Source organism: Suncus etruscus, chromosome 5 (genome assembly GCF_024139225.1).
Source record: "Suncus etruscus isolate mSunEtr1 chromosome 5, mSunEtr1.pri.cur, whole genome shotgun sequence".
NCBI classification, from domain to species: domain Eukaryota; kingdom Metazoa; phylum Chordata; class Mammalia; order Eulipotyphla; family Soricidae; genus Suncus; species Suncus etruscus.
In genome coordinates, this window is record NC_064852.1 from 106375960 (window position 1) to 106395527 (window position 19568).

At 37.2% G+C, this 19568-nt stretch overlaps 1 protein-coding gene across 1 annotated transcript in view; it reads right to left on the reverse strand.

The window, feature by feature from the left end:
* Nucleotides 1-1975: 1975 nt before the first annotated feature.
* MRPL13 (mitochondrial ribosomal protein L13) overlaps nucleotides 1976-19568 on the reverse strand; it is a 48487-nt gene continuing 30894 nt past the window's right edge. Inside the window, exons 6-7 of the mRNA XM_049773516.1 lie at nucleotides 16025-16146; nucleotides 1976-2220 (exon numbers count right to left, since the gene is read on the reverse strand). Coding sequence (XP_049629473.1) covers nucleotides 2199-2220; nucleotides 16025-16146 — 144 coding nt within the window. The 3' untranslated portion in view covers nucleotides 1976-2198. The remainder of the gene's footprint in view (nucleotides 2221-16024; nucleotides 16147-19568) is intronic.

Genomic DNA, 19568 nt, shown 5'->3' on the forward strand with positions numbered 1-19568 from the left:
CTCTATGTCTCTGGAGCTGAGAGTTGCCGTGTCCTGCTTCAAAACCCCGCTTTGAAAAGCTAGGCATTGCAAAACGTGCTCATTGTAGCCATTAATCCAGACATCACCTCTGATTTAAAAAAAATCAGCTCAAATTATTTTATATATTTTTGTTTTGCAGGTTCAAGTTTTTTTTTTTTTTTAATAAAGATACTATTTACAGTCATGCAGGGGAACACAAAAATGTTTTCTTCTTCCTAAGGGGGCATGACAGAAAATAATTGAGAAGCACTGCCTTAAGATCACTGCATCGTAAGGGATGGAGATACTATTAGTGAAAGTGGAGAAGGTGCTGCGTTGACAAAATCAAATGATTGAGTTTATTTTCCACCTTCATGATGAGTCAGTCGCATCATGAAAATGGCTAGGGCTAAAGTGGGGATAAAGGAGACTTAAAAGAGGGGGCACAGATCAGGTAACTTTTACTCTCTGGTCATAAGTTGTCACCCAGATGAACAGTGGCCTCTCTTTGGCTGGGGCTGCTGGCAGAATTGTAGCAGGGTGGACAGCATTAGTTTAAATTCTAAACTATGTGCACTTGGCTAAAGAATCAAGGAAAGCCAAGGGACCAAGAGCAAAGCACCAACAAGGAGAGACACATCAGCAGGCTCTTAAGCACTCAGGACATTGAGAGGGGCACTGAAACAGATATTGAGGGACCCTGAAGGAATAAACCTGAACTGTTAACACAGGACCTCAAGGAACACCAGTAATGAAGAACCAATGTGAGGCCTGGACACAGGATGTAGAGAACCCAAAATTACTTTTTTTTTTTTTTTTTTGTGTGATCCTCCCGCTAAGTATTTTTTTTAAATATTTTTTATTTAAACACCTTGGTTACAAACATGATTGTGGTTGGGTTTCAGTCATATGATACCCCCATCACCAGTGCAATATTCCCTCCACCAATGTCCCAAATATCCCTCCTCCCCTCCCCTGTCCCCACCTGTACTGTATGAGGGAAACAAAATTACTTTCTTAATCTAAGACATAACATCATAAAAATCTGGAGTCCTCAAAGCCGATTTCAGTTTCACTCTAAAACTACTTTTAAGTTAAACAATTGAACTTAAAACCTAACAGTTCAACTTCTGGGTTAATGGTAGGTACTAAGCTTATGATATCATGCATACCTTATTAGAGAAACTGACCCATTGCCAGAAGTGTTGTTTTTCCCAGTTAGCTTTGACCAAGTCCACCCTGGGTTTCTGAGCCTGGATTCCCATCCTGATTCTATCACTCAGCATTTCTGTGACTACAGCCAACATACTTATTTATGGCTACCACTGTGTTATAGGATTAATGTGTGGGTGGGAAGAGTGAATTTATATTAAGCTGCTATGCCTGGCACTTAAACTAGTACTTATGCTAGTATTATCAGCAATACTTCCTATGTAATACTAGTGATCCTTTTTTCCTGAGCATCATGGTAGTTATAGTGAGACTTGTAAGCAGTCTTTTTTTTTTTTTTTTTTTTTTTTGGTTTTTGGGTCACACAGCAACGCTCAGGGGTTACTCCTGGTTCTGCTCAGAAATCACTCCTGGCAGGCTTGGGGGAACATATGGGATGCCAGGATTCAAACCACCATCCTTCTGCATGCAGGGCAAACACCCTACCTCCATGCTATCTCTCTGGCCCCTTGCAAGCAGTCTGTAGGCTTTGAGTTAGTTCAGTGTCTTGGGGATCAAGAGGCTAGAAGTGACATAGAAAGAGAGGAAAGCAGGCAAAACCTAAGGACAAATCTTCCCTGCTGAACTGGAAGGAAAATGGCAGAGGCACTGAAAGAACTCAATAATAGAGTCACTGAAAGGAACTGTGAAGATGGGGCTGTGTTTTCCAAGTGTGAGTTGGCATTTAAACACTCCTGAGTGAATGGGTTCTTGTCGACCACCTGTAAGTGCAGCACTACCCAGATTTTTTCATTTAATGCAGATAACAGGTTAAACCACTTTATTTTTTACATTATTATTAACATTCAACTTATACAAAATAATTTATCATGCTGCAATTTCCTATTACAGAAATATTCCTTCCTGATATTTTCCCCACCCACATTTTCAGCATCCAAACTGCAGTAGCTGTTTTCATTTGCCTTAGAGGGCAGGACAAAGTCATTGGGAAGAATTTTCACTTTGTTGTTATTTTTTTAAATGTCCTTCTACAGTCGATAGTCTTCAGGTCTGAAAGATACAAATAAACATTCCTTCATGAATTATTCTGTCATTTTCTACTCCTTGATAAGACTACTTTTCTAATTTAAATTAAAATAATTATTCATTAAGAAATAGCTACAGTGAGGGGGGAGAGTAATAGCACAGCAGGTCGGGTGTTTGCCTTGCCTGAGACAGACCTGGGTTCAATCCCTGGCATCCCACATAGTCCCCCAAGCCTGCCATAAGCGATTTTTCAGCATGGATCTAAGGGTAACCCCTGAGTGCTGCTGGGTGTGTCTCACCCACAAAAGAAATAGCTATAAATATAATGTACAGGTTTTTAGTGTAAAACTTTAAAGCTAAATCATTATAAAAATGGTTAAGTGAAAATCCCCAAGTTCCCTTGGAATTATACATGAACATATTTAGTAACTCAAAAACTTGAATGTTCTTTCTTTGTTCTATTTTTTTGTTTGTTTTCTGGGTCACCTCCAGTGGTTCTCATTGACTATACTTGCTTGGTACTCAGGGGGCACTCCTGTGGTGCTCAGATCATCCCCTGCATGCAAAGCTCATTTTTCAGCTCTTTGAACTGCCTTCCTTGCCTTCTACATTCCCATTTTAAAGCATCCTTTCACAAAGTCAGATAAACAGGATGGCTGTGATATTTAAAATTCATATCTAGGTTTGGATTTACAAAATAAAGGCAAAATTTAAGTAATTAAAATTATGTTATACCCACTTATATTACTGTCACAGACTGAATTATTTCATTTAGACACATATATAAGTGCCAAAGCAAATTATAGTGTGTAGGGTACTTGTCCTGCATGCACCCAAGTTCAGTCCCCAGCATTCCCATATGGTCATCATTTGTGCATCACTAGGAGTAATTTCTGCATACAGAGTAACCCCTGAGCATTACTGGGTGGATAAAAAGAAAAAAAGAAAAGAAATAAAAAGAGAGAGAGACACACACACATACACACACAAAATGCCAGCAATACAAAATCTTTAATTTTCTAATTATAAACTTATGATTGCTCTTACTCTCATTTATACTCTTATATATTTATCACATTGACAATGGCTTCTAGTAGTAAGTTAAAACAAGGACAGTTTTCAGGGGAATGTGAACTCCCATAACAATGGGAAAAATCAGGTCTAGGAAATAATAAAGTGCAAAGCATTTTAAAGTGTCTTGTTATGTTTTACATAATATATTTTGTACAGACTGAACTCAGATGCAATCTTTAGAAGGAAGTTAGTAATAAGTATACTAAATTGTTTTGAAATGCTATAAAAATATTTGATCGTTTGAATTTCTTTAAAAAGTAGATGAACTCTGTTTGCCCTGAAACAACTTATCCAGTTCCTTTCTATGTTTACAATGTATTTTCTTAAACAAAACACTTACAAGATAGACGATAAACCAATTATGAAGACCAATGGTGTCATGATGGAGAAAGTGAAATACATTCCAATTTAAAGTTATTATTCTACACTGAGGATCACAGATAGACAGGCACTGGTCTGGGAAGCTAGCCAAATGTGCTGCATTATATCAGTCATTCTATAAAAACAGGAAGAGACATTGCAGAATTTTGTCATTGTTTTAGAAATCTCTTTCCACGTGTAAAAACTGCATCCAAAGCCTGGAAAATGACAATTTGATACAATAGCTGAAAATGACCTCAAGGCATACAGAAACTTTTAATCTCTGGTATGTGACTTAATACAATCAAAGCAGTTCCCAGTCAAGATATACTAGAACACATATTAAGGAAAAATTTATTCTTCCATCCAGATGGTTCATATAATTATGAAGTAAGAGTGGTGGTGCCATTTTAAAGAAATCTTCCAAGCCAATGTCCTTACAAGAAATCTCTGGAAATTGACTCAATAAAAAGAAACATGTTTAGTCATAGTCAATCTGCTTGGACAACACTGGTTAATTTATTACACAGAAATAAGATGATAAAAAGCATCTTTCAGTGAATTTAAGAGAATAACTGGAAATGTGTATTAAGGCAGCAACCTGTCATGCTATGACAATGACTCCTGGCAACAAGGAACTAATACAACCCATGTTTCAAGATTTTTCTTTTTCTGTTTCTGGAGAAAGTAAGTAGGGTGAGGTGAGGGTTGTTAGGGCTGCAACAAGTGCCGAGTGAAAAGGAAAGATTGGATCAGGACCAAGAAACAGAAAAGTAACAGGGCTGGGCTCTGAAAGGGTATAAAATCCAGGGAGAGTATAGAGGATGATGCTATGAGGAAGTGACAATTCATGGATGATCACTATTTTCAACTGGAAGATCTCAAGTGGCCATCCATACTAATAAATTTTTTATTAATAAAAAGATTAATACAGGTAGAATTCTAAAGGGTTTTGAATATGATTATCTTAGGTTTTGAATATGATTGAATTTGGGCAGCACATAGCTAGTACCTTGGATTTGGAGTTCAGAAAAGGGTAATGGAAAAAGATCTAAGAGTCCCCCAAACAGATTCCTTCTTCACCATCCTTCTTTCACATACCAAACATCCCCTACTAAATTTAAAAATATTTAGTAGCTTTCTACTTTACTTTTTACTTTATCAAAGTTCAACTATCTAGAAAGCCATATTGAACCCTCCATGATAAGAAATCTTTGGTGGAGTCTTTAGGGCAGGGGTCTCAAACTCAATTTACCTGTGGGCCGCAGGAGCAAAGTCGGGGTGAGGCAGGGCCACATAAGGGATTTCACACACACAAAAAAGTCCTCAAACGTCATTATTAACTATCGCGAATACTGCGATATTTGAAGGCCAGTGGTGGGCCACAAAATGTTGTACGGAGGGCTGCAAAGGGCCCGCGGGCCGCGAGTTTGAGACCCCTGCTTTAGGGGTTGTAGTATATTATCATGCCATCTGTGAATAATTTAACTTCTTTTCCAAGCTCAAAGTGTTTTTCTTTACCACTGCTATGGCAGACTTCCAAAGATAAATTGAGTAACAACAGAGAAAGTAGACATCTCTGCTTGATCTCAGAGAAAGGTTTTCAGTTTGAGTATGATGTCTGCTACTGGTTTATTATATATAATTGTTACAACCTTGATATTCATTCCTTCTATGCTTATATATATTTATAAATTTATTTATATAACAATAAATTTATTATATAAATATATATATATATTTTTTGGTTTTTGGGTCACACCCAGCAGCACTCAGGGGTTACTCCAGCAGCACTCAGGGGTTACTCCTGGCTCTGTGCTCAGAAATCGCCCCTGGCAGGCTTGGGGGACCATATGGAATGCTGGGATTCGAATCACGGTCTGTCCTGGATCGGCTGTGTGCAAGGCACACACCCTACTGCTTTGCTATCCCCCAGGCCCCTATGCCTATATTTTGCATTTTTTAAATCTTAAATAGATGTTGAATCCTGTCAAGAGCTTTCTCTGCATCAATTGATATAATTATATAATTTATAGTTTTTATTTTTCTTTTGTTGATATGCTGTAGATTGATTTGCATATATTAAACATTCTTGTTTACTTAGAATGAAGCCCGCTTGATTATACTGTATCATCCTTTGATATTCAATCATTGTGTGTAATCTTTTGGTATATTGTTGGACTTAGTGTGCTAAGGTTTTGTTGGTGTTTGCTTTAATATTCATTAGACATACTGGTCTAGAATTTTAAAAGTAGTATCTGCTTGTTTTCGGTATTAGGATAAAGATGGCTTCAGAGAAACTGTTAGGAAACATTCTTGCTTCCCCTTATTCTGGGATTCTATTATTCTCCTCTTCCCACCCCCTTTTTTCATGCTGTAAGATTAGGTTGTTTATTTTAGCATTTTATTGTTTCCTGATAGTTTGTACTGCTATGAGCTTCCCTGTAGTACTACTTTTGCAAAATCCCATATGTTCTGATTGCATCTTAATTCTTGTTTGTCTCAGAATCTTTTACATTCTTCTTTTCCACAATGGTTATTTAAATATGCTTTATTCAATTTTGAAATATGAAAGCTTCTCTTGGCTTTCTGGATACTTTTTTGTTTTTATTTTTGGGCCATACCCAACAGTGCTCAGAACTCAGGAACCACTCGACAGACTACAGTGGACCATATGAGATGCTGGGGATTGGACCTGGGTCAGCTGTGTGCAAGGCAAGTACCGTGCTTACTGTATTATTGTTCTGGCCCTGGCTTTCTTATTATGGTGAATTTTTACTTTCATGGCATCACAGGCTAGACAAATGCTTCATATAATTTCTATTTTCATGACCTTATAGACACTAAAATTGTGTCGCTACAAGTTATCTATTATGGGAAAATGTTCTGTGTACTGGAGAAGAATATTCATTTATTTTGTAGTACATGTATACTAGTTCCATTTATTCCAGCTTCCTTGTTGATGCTGTTTGATCTGTCTAATGATCAGAGTTGGATGCTAAAGTCACCACTACTATTGTATTGCTGTCAAGGTATTTCCTCAGGTCTACTATATATTGCTTAATAAACTTTGTTGTCCATTGATTTGGTGTATATATGTTGATAAGAATTGATCCTTTTACCAGTATATGACTGTCCCAATCTTTCACTACTTTTTTCTTAGCATGAACAGTATTTGATCTAACACAGTATAAATGCCCTAGCTTTCTCTAGTCTTCTAAAGTTTGTATGACTGTTTTCCAATCTTTTACTCTAGCCTAGCAGAAAGTTGATTTTTATTTCCCAATCCAGCCTATGCTGGAACATTTCACTTACATTTAGAAACAATTTTGGTATCAACCAATTTGTTGCCATTTATCTATGAGGATATTGATTCAAAGATTCTTATTTTACTTTTTCTTTTTCCTTTTTTGGTATTTGGGTCACACCCGGCAGCATCCAGGGGCTACACCTGGCTCTACGCTCAGAAATCGCCCTTGGCAGGCTCGGGGGACCATATGGGATGCAGGGATTCGAACCACCATTCTTTTGCATGCAAGGCAAATGCTCTACCTCCATGATATCTCTCCGGCCCCAAAGATTCTTATGTTAAGCTTTCAGTATGTGCTTGAATATACGTAAGAGACTAATAACCATCCTAAGCTTAATTAATATCCTAATGTGTATTCAATTATGATATATATTAAATGCTATACAGGAACAATATATTTTGTACTTAAGTTGTCATCAGCAGAAAATTATCTTTAAAATATGGCTTTTAGGAGCCAGAATAAAAGTACGGTGAGTAGAGAATTTGCCTTGCACACAGTGGACCTGGATTCAGTCCTTAATGTACCATATGGTCCTTTGAGTATCAGGAGGAGTAATTTCTGAGTGCAGAGCCAGGAGTAAACCCTAAACATCCTGGGTATAGTTGAATAACAAATCAAATAAAACCTTGCTTTTAAAATAGTATTATCACTTTGCAAATGAGGAATAAAAATGACAAAAGCAACTGTTTAAGCTACAGAGAACAATATTTGTAATTGCTCAAAAACATGTGATATCACTTTAACTCTCAAACAATTCTCAGTTTTTAGAACAAACTCTTACCAGACATTCTTCTGCAAAATGCTGCCTACCACTCATTACGTAAACAAGCACAATGCTGCCACTGGTTAAAAGGCAAGTTGTACAACTCAAAGTACAACCTCTCATTTAGAACACAGAAACGACATGCTAACACATTTACATTATCTTAAAAATGAAAAATTTCTACATAAATAATTCATCTTATGATTTCATGGGAAGTATCTCCATTGTAGACTTCTGGGAAAACCCAATTAGTTAGTGAATGAAATTAAACCAAGCTACATACACATGGTTTTCTGCCAGAGTTCAATTAGAGAAGCAATATTCTTTTTTTTGTTTTTTTGTTTTTTTGTTTTTTTTTTTTTTTGGTTTTTGGGCCACACCCGGCAGTGCTCAGGGGTGACTCCTGGCTGTCTGCTCAGAAATAGCTCCTGGCAGGTATGGGGGACCATATGGGACACCGGGATTCGAACCAACCACCTTTGGTCCTGGATCAGCTGCTTGCAAGGCAAATGCCGCTGTGCTATCTCTCCGGGCCCGAGAAGCAATATTCTAATTCTATTAAGGTCAACTAATTTTTCTGTGAGAAAAACAAAGCATTAAATTGCAGTTGCAAATCTATTAAATTGGGTACATCTTAATGGCAATACTTTTCAAAATTATTTTACCCTCTCATAGGTCTCATGTCTATCACTTTGTATTTCTTACTGTAATGTATACTCTAACAAAATATTTAAAAGCCCAGAAATAAGACTTAGACAGTGGCATTATTTTAAAATAGTCAAAGACCAGTTTGATTAGAACTCAGTTATTTCCACTGTGTTGATGAAATTTCATAGAAAACAAATCCTTCTAGAAAATCCTTCTAGAAAAACCAGACACATCACATCTTCCTTGTATTAAAGATTAATAACAGAATCTTTATATTTATTTATCTATAATTTAAACCACCACCCTGATCCGAAAACGTTCATCAGGGGCTAAAAAAATAGTACAAAGGTTGGGTGCTTACCCTGCAAAGGCAGGTCTGGGCTCAATTCTGGACATTTCCATATGGTCCCCAGAATTCCACCAGGAGTGATCTCTGATGGTAGTGCCATGAGTAAACCCTGAACACTGCTGAACAGCACCCTCAACAACAACAACAACAATATAATGTAACAGTGCTTTTTTATTTTGACATGACGATGCACAACACAACCAGTGGCGCTCAGGGGACTGTAGTGCCAGGAATTGAACTAGAGATGTTCAAGAGTAGTGTAAGTGCCTCATTTTTCTAGCTCCAGACAGTGCTCTTATATTTAAATTACTCAGAAATTCTTAGCGGGGGGGAGGGGGGAGGGAGGAGGCGGGGGGGGGGAGGGCTGGAGAGATAGCATGGAGGTAAGGCATTTGCCTGGCATGCAGATAGATGGTGGTTTGATTCCTGGCATCCCATATGGTCCCCCGAGCCTGCCAGGAGCTATTTCAGAGCGTAGAGCCAGGAGTAACCTGAGTGCTGCAGGAGTGACCCAAAAACAAAAACAACAAAAGAAATTCTTAGCAGGGGGAAGCACATCTTGCTGTGCTCAGTGTTTGTTTACTTCTAGTGGAGTTCAAGGGGTCATATGGTCAATACAGGGATCAAGCCAGAGTCAGCTATGTGTAAAGCAAAGCCTTTTCTGCTATTATCTTTCTAGCCCCTAACAGTGCTTTTTTAAAAAATAAAATTAAAACTCATAAGATAGTTAAGAAATTTTAAGCCATACTCTTAGAGTTTGTTTGCTTTGTTGAGTTTACTGGCAATAGACAGGCAAATTAAAAAATGGCAGATTCATATCATTCAAGTAACCATCTTCACTTACTATCAGGATTATTTTTTTTACAATTAAATAGGTCAGTAAGCTTGTCAGTTCATTTAATTTTAATAAGCTCCATTAACTATGAATGTATGTGACTTGTGGGTTTTTTGTTCTTCATTTAAAATAAAGGATACTTTCTATTTTATAATAAATCCTAATCTGTTCATATTTAAAATAAGAGTATAGTCTGTAATGTCGAATTTGAATAAAATCCAGCACTGGAAATACTGAAGTCTAATGGTTTAAGCCAATGCTGAGCTGGTAGAGTGGGAAAGTTAGAATGCTTTCCAAATCCAGCTAATAACCTCTGACTGAAGAGAGGCACAGTAAGTTAAATCATGTAGGAAAATCCATATGACTTGGACTAGCTTAAAATTATGGAAAACCTTAAAGATATTCAGATTGCAACTTTTTTTTTTTTTTTTTGATGGGGTGGTACATCCAACTGTGCTTAGGGCTTACTCATGTCTGTTCAGGAATCCCTCCTAGTAATCAAGAGAACAATGTGGTACTAGGAATTGAACCCAGACCAGCCACAGGAAAGGCAAGTGCCTTGCTGTACTAGCCCCTCTATATTTCAGTTTCTTTCTTTCTTTTTTTTTTTTTTTTTTGGTTTTTGGGTCACACCTGGCGGTGCTCAGGGGTTACTCCTGGCTGTCTGCTCAGAAATAGCTCCTGGCAGGCCCTGGGGACCATATGGGACACCGGGATTCGAACCAACCACCTTTGGTCCTCGATCGGCTGCTTGCAAGTTGCTGTGCTATTTCTCCGGGCCCAATATTTCAGTTTCTTATGAAAATATTTTGAAGTTAGGAACCTGTCTCTACTGTCTTCAATTACATCTCTGATCTGAAATGCATTTTATAAGATCATAGGTAATTTTTTTCTCCTGGATATTACTTTGATCTGGAAATCTAGGCCTGGGAGCTGACTCAAAGAATGGGGTCACAGACTTTGCATGCAGGAGCCCCAGGTCCCCAAGCACAGCTTAGACTGACTCTGAGCACTAGTTGAAGAATAGCTCCCAACACTCTGGGCTGCTGCCCAAACTCTTCCTGTCTAAAGAACTCTCCCTAAAAAAAAAACCTATTCCAGTAAGTATTAGCTTTTATATCTGAGGGTATACACTTAAGCTTAAATCTTTACTCTTCTCTAGAGCTATACAGAAAACCATGAAAATAATTCTTTAATGCTTATGTTTTCCTTTACAGAGTTTGTTGGATTTTTGGGCCCCACCTAGAGGCATTCAATGGCTACTCCTGGCTTTGTGCTCAGGGGACATTCCTGTTGGTGCTCAAGACCCCATATCTAGTAGTGGGGACTGTACCAGGATCAGCTACATGCAAAGAAAGCACCTTAATTCATGTACTATTTCTCTGACCATCACACACCAAAAGTTTTTTTTTTTTTGGGGGGGGGGTCATACCTGATGTTGTTCAGGGCTTACTTCTGGTTCTGTGCTCAGGGATCATATGGGGTGCTTGGGATTGAACCCAGGTCGGCCACATGCAAGGCAAAAACCCTACCAAGCTCTACTATCATTTGTTACAAGATTTGTAAGCAAATTTTATATCTTTTAAATGACTCCAATTTAATTTAATTTAAATTTTAATAGAAAATTTCCATTAGGTAATAGCATTATAATTTCATTATTGTGGTTTTATATTATGTTGCCAAAACCATAATGATTATGGAAATAATTACTGACAGTACTAAAATAAGTTGTCCACTTTTGAAAAGCCAAAATCTCAGGCAAAGAAAAGAAAAGATAGGACTATAGATAGAAAGATAGATTATAAAGAAAATATGGTATTATAATTTTATTCTTTGAGAATTCTAAAGTTCATCCTCTATAATTATGATGTGTAATAGTAATTTTATTATCAAAACTCACAAACTATATAATTTTATAACATAGCAAAACTGTAACATATAGCATAATGATAACATACTATAAGCATAGCAATTTATATATTCATGAGATACAAAAGATGCAAATAGACTATGATATCCACAGCTTTAAGAAAAAGGCATGTAAACTTCAGTTTTCATAAGAAAATGGCATCTTTTAATTTTCTCATAATTATAATAAATCTCTGATCATATTTTTCCTTTTTGCTTATCAAAAAACATTCTAAGTAATGATCAAGCACAAGGCAATTTAACAGTTGCTGACATTAGGTCTGTGAAAATAGAATTTAGAAGGGATTTTAAATACTTGACATCAAATCCCCGTGATGACAGCTTACATTTATCATTAAAACAATTTTGTTAATTATAGACTAGTTCAAATTTGTGACAATTATTATTGCTGCACAAAAGTTTTAGCTTCTCATGGAAAAGCTACTCACTTAGCCAAAAATATGTACAGTCACAAATATATTTTATATTATAAACATACTTAAAGTTTTTACTAGGGATACAAAAACCAAAGCCAGTTATTTTTCTGTCTATTTATTTATGGTTCAACCCAGGTATATCTGTTACAATCAAGTCCCTGCAGACAGGCAATCAGGTCTACCTGGAATGAGTTCCAATGATCACATTCCCAAGGAAGATTAGCACTATGACTGAGCTACAATTTTTGCCATTTGGACCACACCCAGTGGTGCTTGGGGACCTTATTGTGCCAGGCATCAAAACCTGGACTCCAGCATACACAGCATGTGCTCTGGCCCTTTGAGCTGCCTCCCTAGCCCCTTGGCTGAGTTTCCTAAAGAATGAAAGCATATTTTACATAAATGTCATTTTCTAAAGAAGAAATGGCTTTTTTAAAGCTTATCTACAGTATATTTATGTTAAATATTTTCATTTCCATTCTAATGTATACTTAATACTAGATCTTTACAAAAAAGCAAAGCCCAAAAATGACACTTGATAAAGTAGTCATTAACCAGGTAAGGTTACTAAAATTTTAATTAAAATGCAATAAAATTTACCGTATTTTCCGGCATATAAGACGACTTTTGAAACAAAAGAAAGTCAACCGAAAATTGGGGGGGGGTCCTCTTATACGCTGAGTATATCCCAAAAATGTTTCAATATGCCACTAAATGAAACAAAAATAAATCAGGCCGCAGAGTTTCCAAATCTCTTTCTGGGGGCTCCCAAACAGTACTCAGGAGATCTGGGGGCCACTTCTGGCAAAACCCAGCTAACCGTGTTGGTGGTTCAGTGCTAGGGTCCGAGGGTGGGGTGTTGTTTGGTTCATGTAGTGGGGGAGATTAACTGACGCCACCTGGGAATTGCCAGAAAAGGTGCCTGTGATAAGGGACCAATCACTGCAAGGCTGCTTGGACCGCCTCTCTAACTCAGCCAATCCAAGCAGGCTTTTGATGCATGCAAATTAGACAATGTTCTGGACCCAAATCTACACGGTCAAAAGGCTGCTCAGATTGGCCAGAGTCAGAGAGGAAGTCTATTACAGTATAACCTTTGAACCTTTGCTTGTTGTGATTGGCTCACTGTGATACATACAGTTGCAGCACAGGAACGTTCTGTCTGATACAGCAAATATAGGCCTAAACCTATGTTTTAACTGCAAAATTAGGGTGTCGTCTTATACGCCCAGTAGTCTAATACGCCGGAAAATATGGTAGTTCTTTCATGTGCCTTTTGGCCATTTGTATTTCTTTTTTATCATTGTCTATCCATTTCTTCTCCCCATTTTTTGATGGGATTAGATGCTTTTTTCTTGTAAAGTTCTGTCAGTGCCCTGTATATTGTGGATATTAGCCCCTTAACTGATAGGTAAAGGCACATGAAAAAGTGCTCCACATCACTAATCATCAGGGAGATGCAAATCAAAACAACGATGAGATACCAGCTCACACCACAGAGATTGGTACACATCACAAAAATGAGAACAATCAGTGCTGGCGGGGATGTGGAGAGAAAGGAACTCTTATCCACTGCTGGTGGGAATGCCATCTAGTTCAACCTTTATGGAAAGTGATATGGAGATTCTTCCAAATCCAAAACCTGGAAATTGTGCTCCCATTTGATCCAGCTCTACCACTCCTAGGTACATAAGGATACAATACAAAAATCCCTTCCCCACACCTATATTCATTGCAGCACTATTTACAATAGCCAGACTCGAAAACAATCAAGATGCCCTTCAACAAATGAATGGCTAAAGAAACTGTGGTAGATATACACAATGGAATATTATGCAGCCGCCAGGAGAGATGAAATAGGAAAATCTGGAATGAATGAAAGGTAAGGAAAATCCATTCCCAGGGCAATAATTTGAAAAGCATCAAATGAATTCTAAGTTTCTGTACAAGTTTTCTCATAATGGCTATAGTTAAATAAAAATTTTGATCAGAACTCAGAGTTTAGTAACACTAAGTATAACTGTATAAACTGATAATCTAATGTCTTACACAGATGGGATAGTTATGTATTCGTAGGAAAGAAACAAAAAGTTTGCTTCTGTACAAGGGACACAGTCACAGAAATCAAACACTAGAGACCAATCCAGGTTGACTTACATATCAGCTGACCCTTGGCTAACTCTAAGAAATAAGAGTAACATATTTATCTTTCACGCTTGTGGAAGACTTACACAGAATGTACAGAAATCACTTAGCACAGAGCTGGGCAAGAGGACCATGCGACCATTAATAGCTGTTCATTATTAGCATTCTTAGTAGTGAGAACCTTCACACCAAAGCCAGAGATTTTTAAACGTAACACACTCACGCCTTCCATGTGTTAAGATTGAAGATTAATATGCAAGCATGCAGTAATGGGAGAGTGATGGATTAGGGTTTTCAGAATCTGGTCAGTCAACAGATTTTCAGCAGTACTGTGTTGTCTTGTGCAGGTCAAGCAAAGGTTTTCCCTCAACTTACTGCAAATTCTGCCAATGTTCCTGACGCCCTACCATAGCTGAAGTGCTGTATCATATAGTATCATACCTGAAGTACTGTTCTATGCAACATAGCCATCAATAGAGGCAGCCTTTGCTCTTACACAGCTAATGAAGAGATATACTTTCAGGTTCCATAGCAGAATAAGTTTGGTCTGATCTTGGTAGTAAGCATGACTTAAAGGAGATGAGATCTGAATTTAAGATATAAAGCAGGTATCTCAACTTATCTGGCCTAGTAGCCATCTCTCAAGCACCTGCCTGGAAATTAACGTTTTTTTAAGCAAACAAACAAAAATTAACACTCTGCCCACCCCACTTTCCCTCAAATGCACCCAAGGCTACCACTGCTCCCTTAGCCCAGGGTAGCAGGGCAGCAATATCTTAACACAGGATGATGCAAGGGATATGCAGAAGGAATAGCACAACAAAAACTGTGGCAATCTTCGTCAGGAGAGATGAAGTCATGAAATTTTCCTATACATGGATGTACATGGAATCTATTATTCTGAGTGAAGTAAGTCAGAGAGAGAAAGATGCAGAATGGTTTCACTCATCTATGCGTTTTAAGAAAAATGAAAGATATTTTTAACAGTATCTCAGAGACAAGAGAGATGAGGGCTGGTAGGTGCAGCTCATGACATAAGGCTCATAACATAGAGTGATGAGTGCAGTTGGAGAGATGACTACACTGAGAACTATAACAATGTGAATGAATGAGAAAGCCTGTCTCAAGTACAGGTGTGGGGAGGTGGGGAGAAAGGAGATCTGGGAAATTGGCAGTGGGAATGTTGCACTGGTGAAGGGGGGTGTTACATGACTGTAATCATACAACTATAATTATATTTGTAATCACAGTGTTTAAATAAAGATAATTATAAAAAAGAAGAGGGGAATATATATATATATATTTACATATATATATGTAAAATAAAAGACTGTGGCAATCTTAAGTGTTCTGCTATTGCTAGGTCAGTAGACTAAAGTTGAAGCTGTAAGTTGAAGAGGTAGGGAGAAACCAGGTCATGAAAAGCTCTTTAAGTCCGATAAAAAAGTCTGAAAACAGTAGGAAAAGAAGTGGCATGTCCTCTTAGTAGTTCTCCAGACTTTAGAGAGGGAAAACTCGAGGAAAACAAAGTGTTTTCTTTCCCCTATTTCCAATATAGATTAAGACTGCCCATAGTAAGCAGTAGTAAGTCTCTGCTGAATGATATTCTTGGGTTAATAAAACAATCTGCAAAATGAAGAGAACTACTTTGTTTCAGGTTACTGCCAATTTACTTAAGTCCTCAATAGTAAAATATGCTTCCATGATAGTAACCCAAACAAAATATCTGACAGTTACAAATTACAGGCACACAAGCACATCCCTGTATTTACCTGCAAGATCTTAAGTGCTAAAAACTTCAAGTTCTAAGGTCTAACTCCATAGCTTATTTACAGAGAGATTTTACAAAGTATATCCAAGGGTTTAAAAAAAAAAAAAGCTCAACTTTTTTTTTACCATTCTCAGGTATCTACCACTTGTTAAATTAATGGGGAATAATAAAGTCAGGTTAAAAATAAAAGAACAGTATAAAAAAGACAAGAAACAGGAAAGACTTACGGAGACCACACTCTGGGGAAAGCATCAATTTCTTCTTGTGTGTATTCATCTAAACGTCGAGGCACTTTGCGTGGTTGGGAAAGCTCCTCCACTAAATTCTTAAGAATATCTTCTGGTATATCCTAGATTAAATAATATAGGTTTCATTTTCTAAAAATATCTTACTTAGTAGTCAACATCTTTTTTAGCAAAATGTAATATTAGTAAAAATTAGTAGCATTATTACTAAATATTAGTAAAGAATGCTTAAAGTATGAGGAAAATATAAGATGGAATGTAATATATCTATAAGTATTCCTGCTACAGAAACCCCCACAATATTATACATTTATCTTTTTTACTGGGCAATGGCCTGATGATTTGGTGCAGGTGCTTGGCCACCCCCACCGCCATCCCCAGGGCCAGTTCCAGAGGTGATGTGTAGTTGGGGACCTGGGGACATATGGTACCAGGGCAAGAACTCAAGCTCTCACACATGCTCAATATATTCCAGTTCCAGACATTTGTTATTTTCATCTTGGCAAAGATAACAAACCTCAATTCTGCTACCAAGTTTTGTTAATTTTTAATAATATATTTTAATTAATTTATCCTTCTTTCGCAAGATGACACTGCTCTGGCTCATTATGTCTCTCCTTATGACTGTAAGTACTAGGTATATGCTAAGCAAAAACAACAGCAATAATAAGTTTAGAACAATGCAAAATTGCTGAATCTAAATTATTTAACTGACAAACACTTCTTAATTGCCTATGACAAGAGATAATGTCTTCAAGAGGCTTGGACATTTAAGCTACCATCTACTGCAATCTCTCAGGAAAAGTTCTAACCTCCATGCTTATACAATGTCCTTATTCTTAGGCTTCGTCTCCAACTTCACTTCCCCTGGCTTTGGAGTTATCACCCTCCTGACCTCAGCTACACAAAAATTCTGGCTGCCTTCACTAACTGTGCTCTCTTTGCCCCAAATTACTGTCCAGAATCATACAGACAGTATAGAGGTTAAGGTGCATGCCTTGCCACATATCAAAATGTCTGGTAACAGGCAGGGTTGTGAGAAAGGAATCCTCACCCAGTGTTGGTAGGATTATCATCTGGTTTGGTCATTATGCAAAAGAAATATAGTGTTCTCCAAAGAATAGGAAAGAAGTCCCATACAACCAAATGTTAGTATTTTTTTTGGCATCTATCCATAAAACAACAACAAGAAGAAGGATTCAAAAGGTTACATACATACCTATGTTCAAAGAGAGAGAAGAAGAAGACAAATGTCTGCCATAAATTGCCATAAATGTAGGTGGGAGGAAATGTGAGGGAAACTGGGGACATTGGTAGTAGAAAATATGTACCTGTGAAATGATGAATGTTGGACATTTTATGGTTGAACTCAATCATGAACAACTTTGTAACTGTGTACCTCATAATAATTCAATTAAAATTTATTTAAAAATCAAAAATGTGGTACGCATACAAATGGACTAATAAGTAGTTCTGAAAAAGAACAAAATATGCAAATGCTGTGACACAAATTTGCTGTGACTTAGAGGATATCAGGCTAAAAGCAGTCAATCAGAAAGAAAGAATGAATACAAAATAATCTCTTTCATACATGGGATGTAAAGATACAAAGCAAGGTAGCAAGAGAGGGCATTATAGCAGAAGAGATTGGAAAAGAACCTTAAGGCAAACAATGATACAATGGAAAAAGTACTCAAAGAATGTGACAGATGAAAATAGAAATGGAAGAAAGAGGCCTAGTAGATATATAGGACACTTAATCTCCAGAAACCTGGATACGCATTCTTCTCCAATGTACATGGGTCATTCTCCAGGATAGACCAGATGCTGGCACATAAAACACACCTCTATAAAATCAAGAGGATAGAAATTTTGCAGACTATCTTCGCTGACCACAAAGCTCTGAAATTAGATGTGAACTACAAAGGGACGCAGAAGAAGAACGTTAACAACTGGAAATTAAACAGCCTGCTACTGACCAACCAGTGGGTGCGAGATAGAATCAAAGAGGAAATCAAAACTTTCCTGGTTACAAATTACAGTGAAGACACAAACTACCAGAATCCATGGAACAAGCAAAAGCAGTACTGAGAGGAAAATTTATAGCTTTGCAAACACACATCAGGAAGGAAGAAGGGGCATACCTCAATAGACTCATAAAATAGCCTCATAAAACGCAGCTCATAAAATCAGAAAATGATAAACAAAAGGAGCCAAAAATAGGGAGACAGAAGGAAATAACAAAGCTCATAGAGGAAATCAATGACATAGAAACCCAAAATACAATCTGAAAGATCAACGAAAGCAGAAGTTGGTTCTTTGAAAAAATAAACATGATTGATAGACCATTGGCAAAACTCAGAAAGAAAGAAACTTGATAACCCATATTAGAAATGAAAAGTGGGAGATCACTATAGATATTGCAGAGATTCAAAGAGTAGTCAGAGACTACTTTGAGAAACTCTATGTTACCAGATATGAGAATCTGAAAAAAAAAATGGGTAAATTCATAGACTCATAACCTTCCTCAATTGAATAAGGAAGATGTAGCATATCTAAATACCCCATCACCATTTAGGAAATTAAAACGGCGATCAAATGTCTGCCCAAAAACAAAAGCCCAGCCAGATGGATTTACTAATGAATTATTTCAGACCTTTTCAGAGGAACTACTACCATTCCTGGCCAGGCTCCTTCATAAAATTGAAAAAACGGGAACATTTCCAAACAGCTTTTATGAAGCCAAAATCACCTTGATACCAAAACCAGACAGAGATGCTGCCAAAAAAGAAAATTAGAGACCAATATCCCTGATGAACACAGATGCAAAGATCCTCAACAAAATCCTGGCAAATAGGATCCAATGCCTCATCAAGAAGATTATTCACTACGATCAAGTAGATTTCATCCCGAAATTCAAGGATGGTTTAACATCCATAAATTTATCAACATAATACACAACATCAACAACAAGAAAAATAAAAATCACATGATCATATCAATAGACACAGAGAAAGCATTTGATAAGGTCCAACACCCATTTTTGATCAAAACTCTCATTAAGATGGGAATGAAAGGAACAGTTCTCAATATAGTCAAGACCAACTACTACAAGCCAATGGCAAATATCATCCTCAATGGAGAAAAACTAAAAGCCTTTTCTCTAAATTCTGGTACAAAACAGGGCTGTCCTCTCTCACCACTCCCATTCAACATAGTACTGGAAGTACTTGCTATAGTGATTAGTCAAGAAAAAGATATCAAGGGAATCCAGAAAGGAAAAAGAAGAAGTCAAGTTCTCACTGTTTGCAGATGACATGATACTCTACTTAGAAAACCCTAAAGACTCTACCTAAAAGCTCCTAGAAACAATAGGTTCATATAGCAAGGTGGCAGGCTACAAAATTAATACACAAAAATCAATGGCCTTACTATTCACCAATAATGATAGGGAAGTAATGGACATTAATATCTTGGAGTCAACTTGACTAAAGATGTGAAGGACCTATACAAAGAAAAATATAAA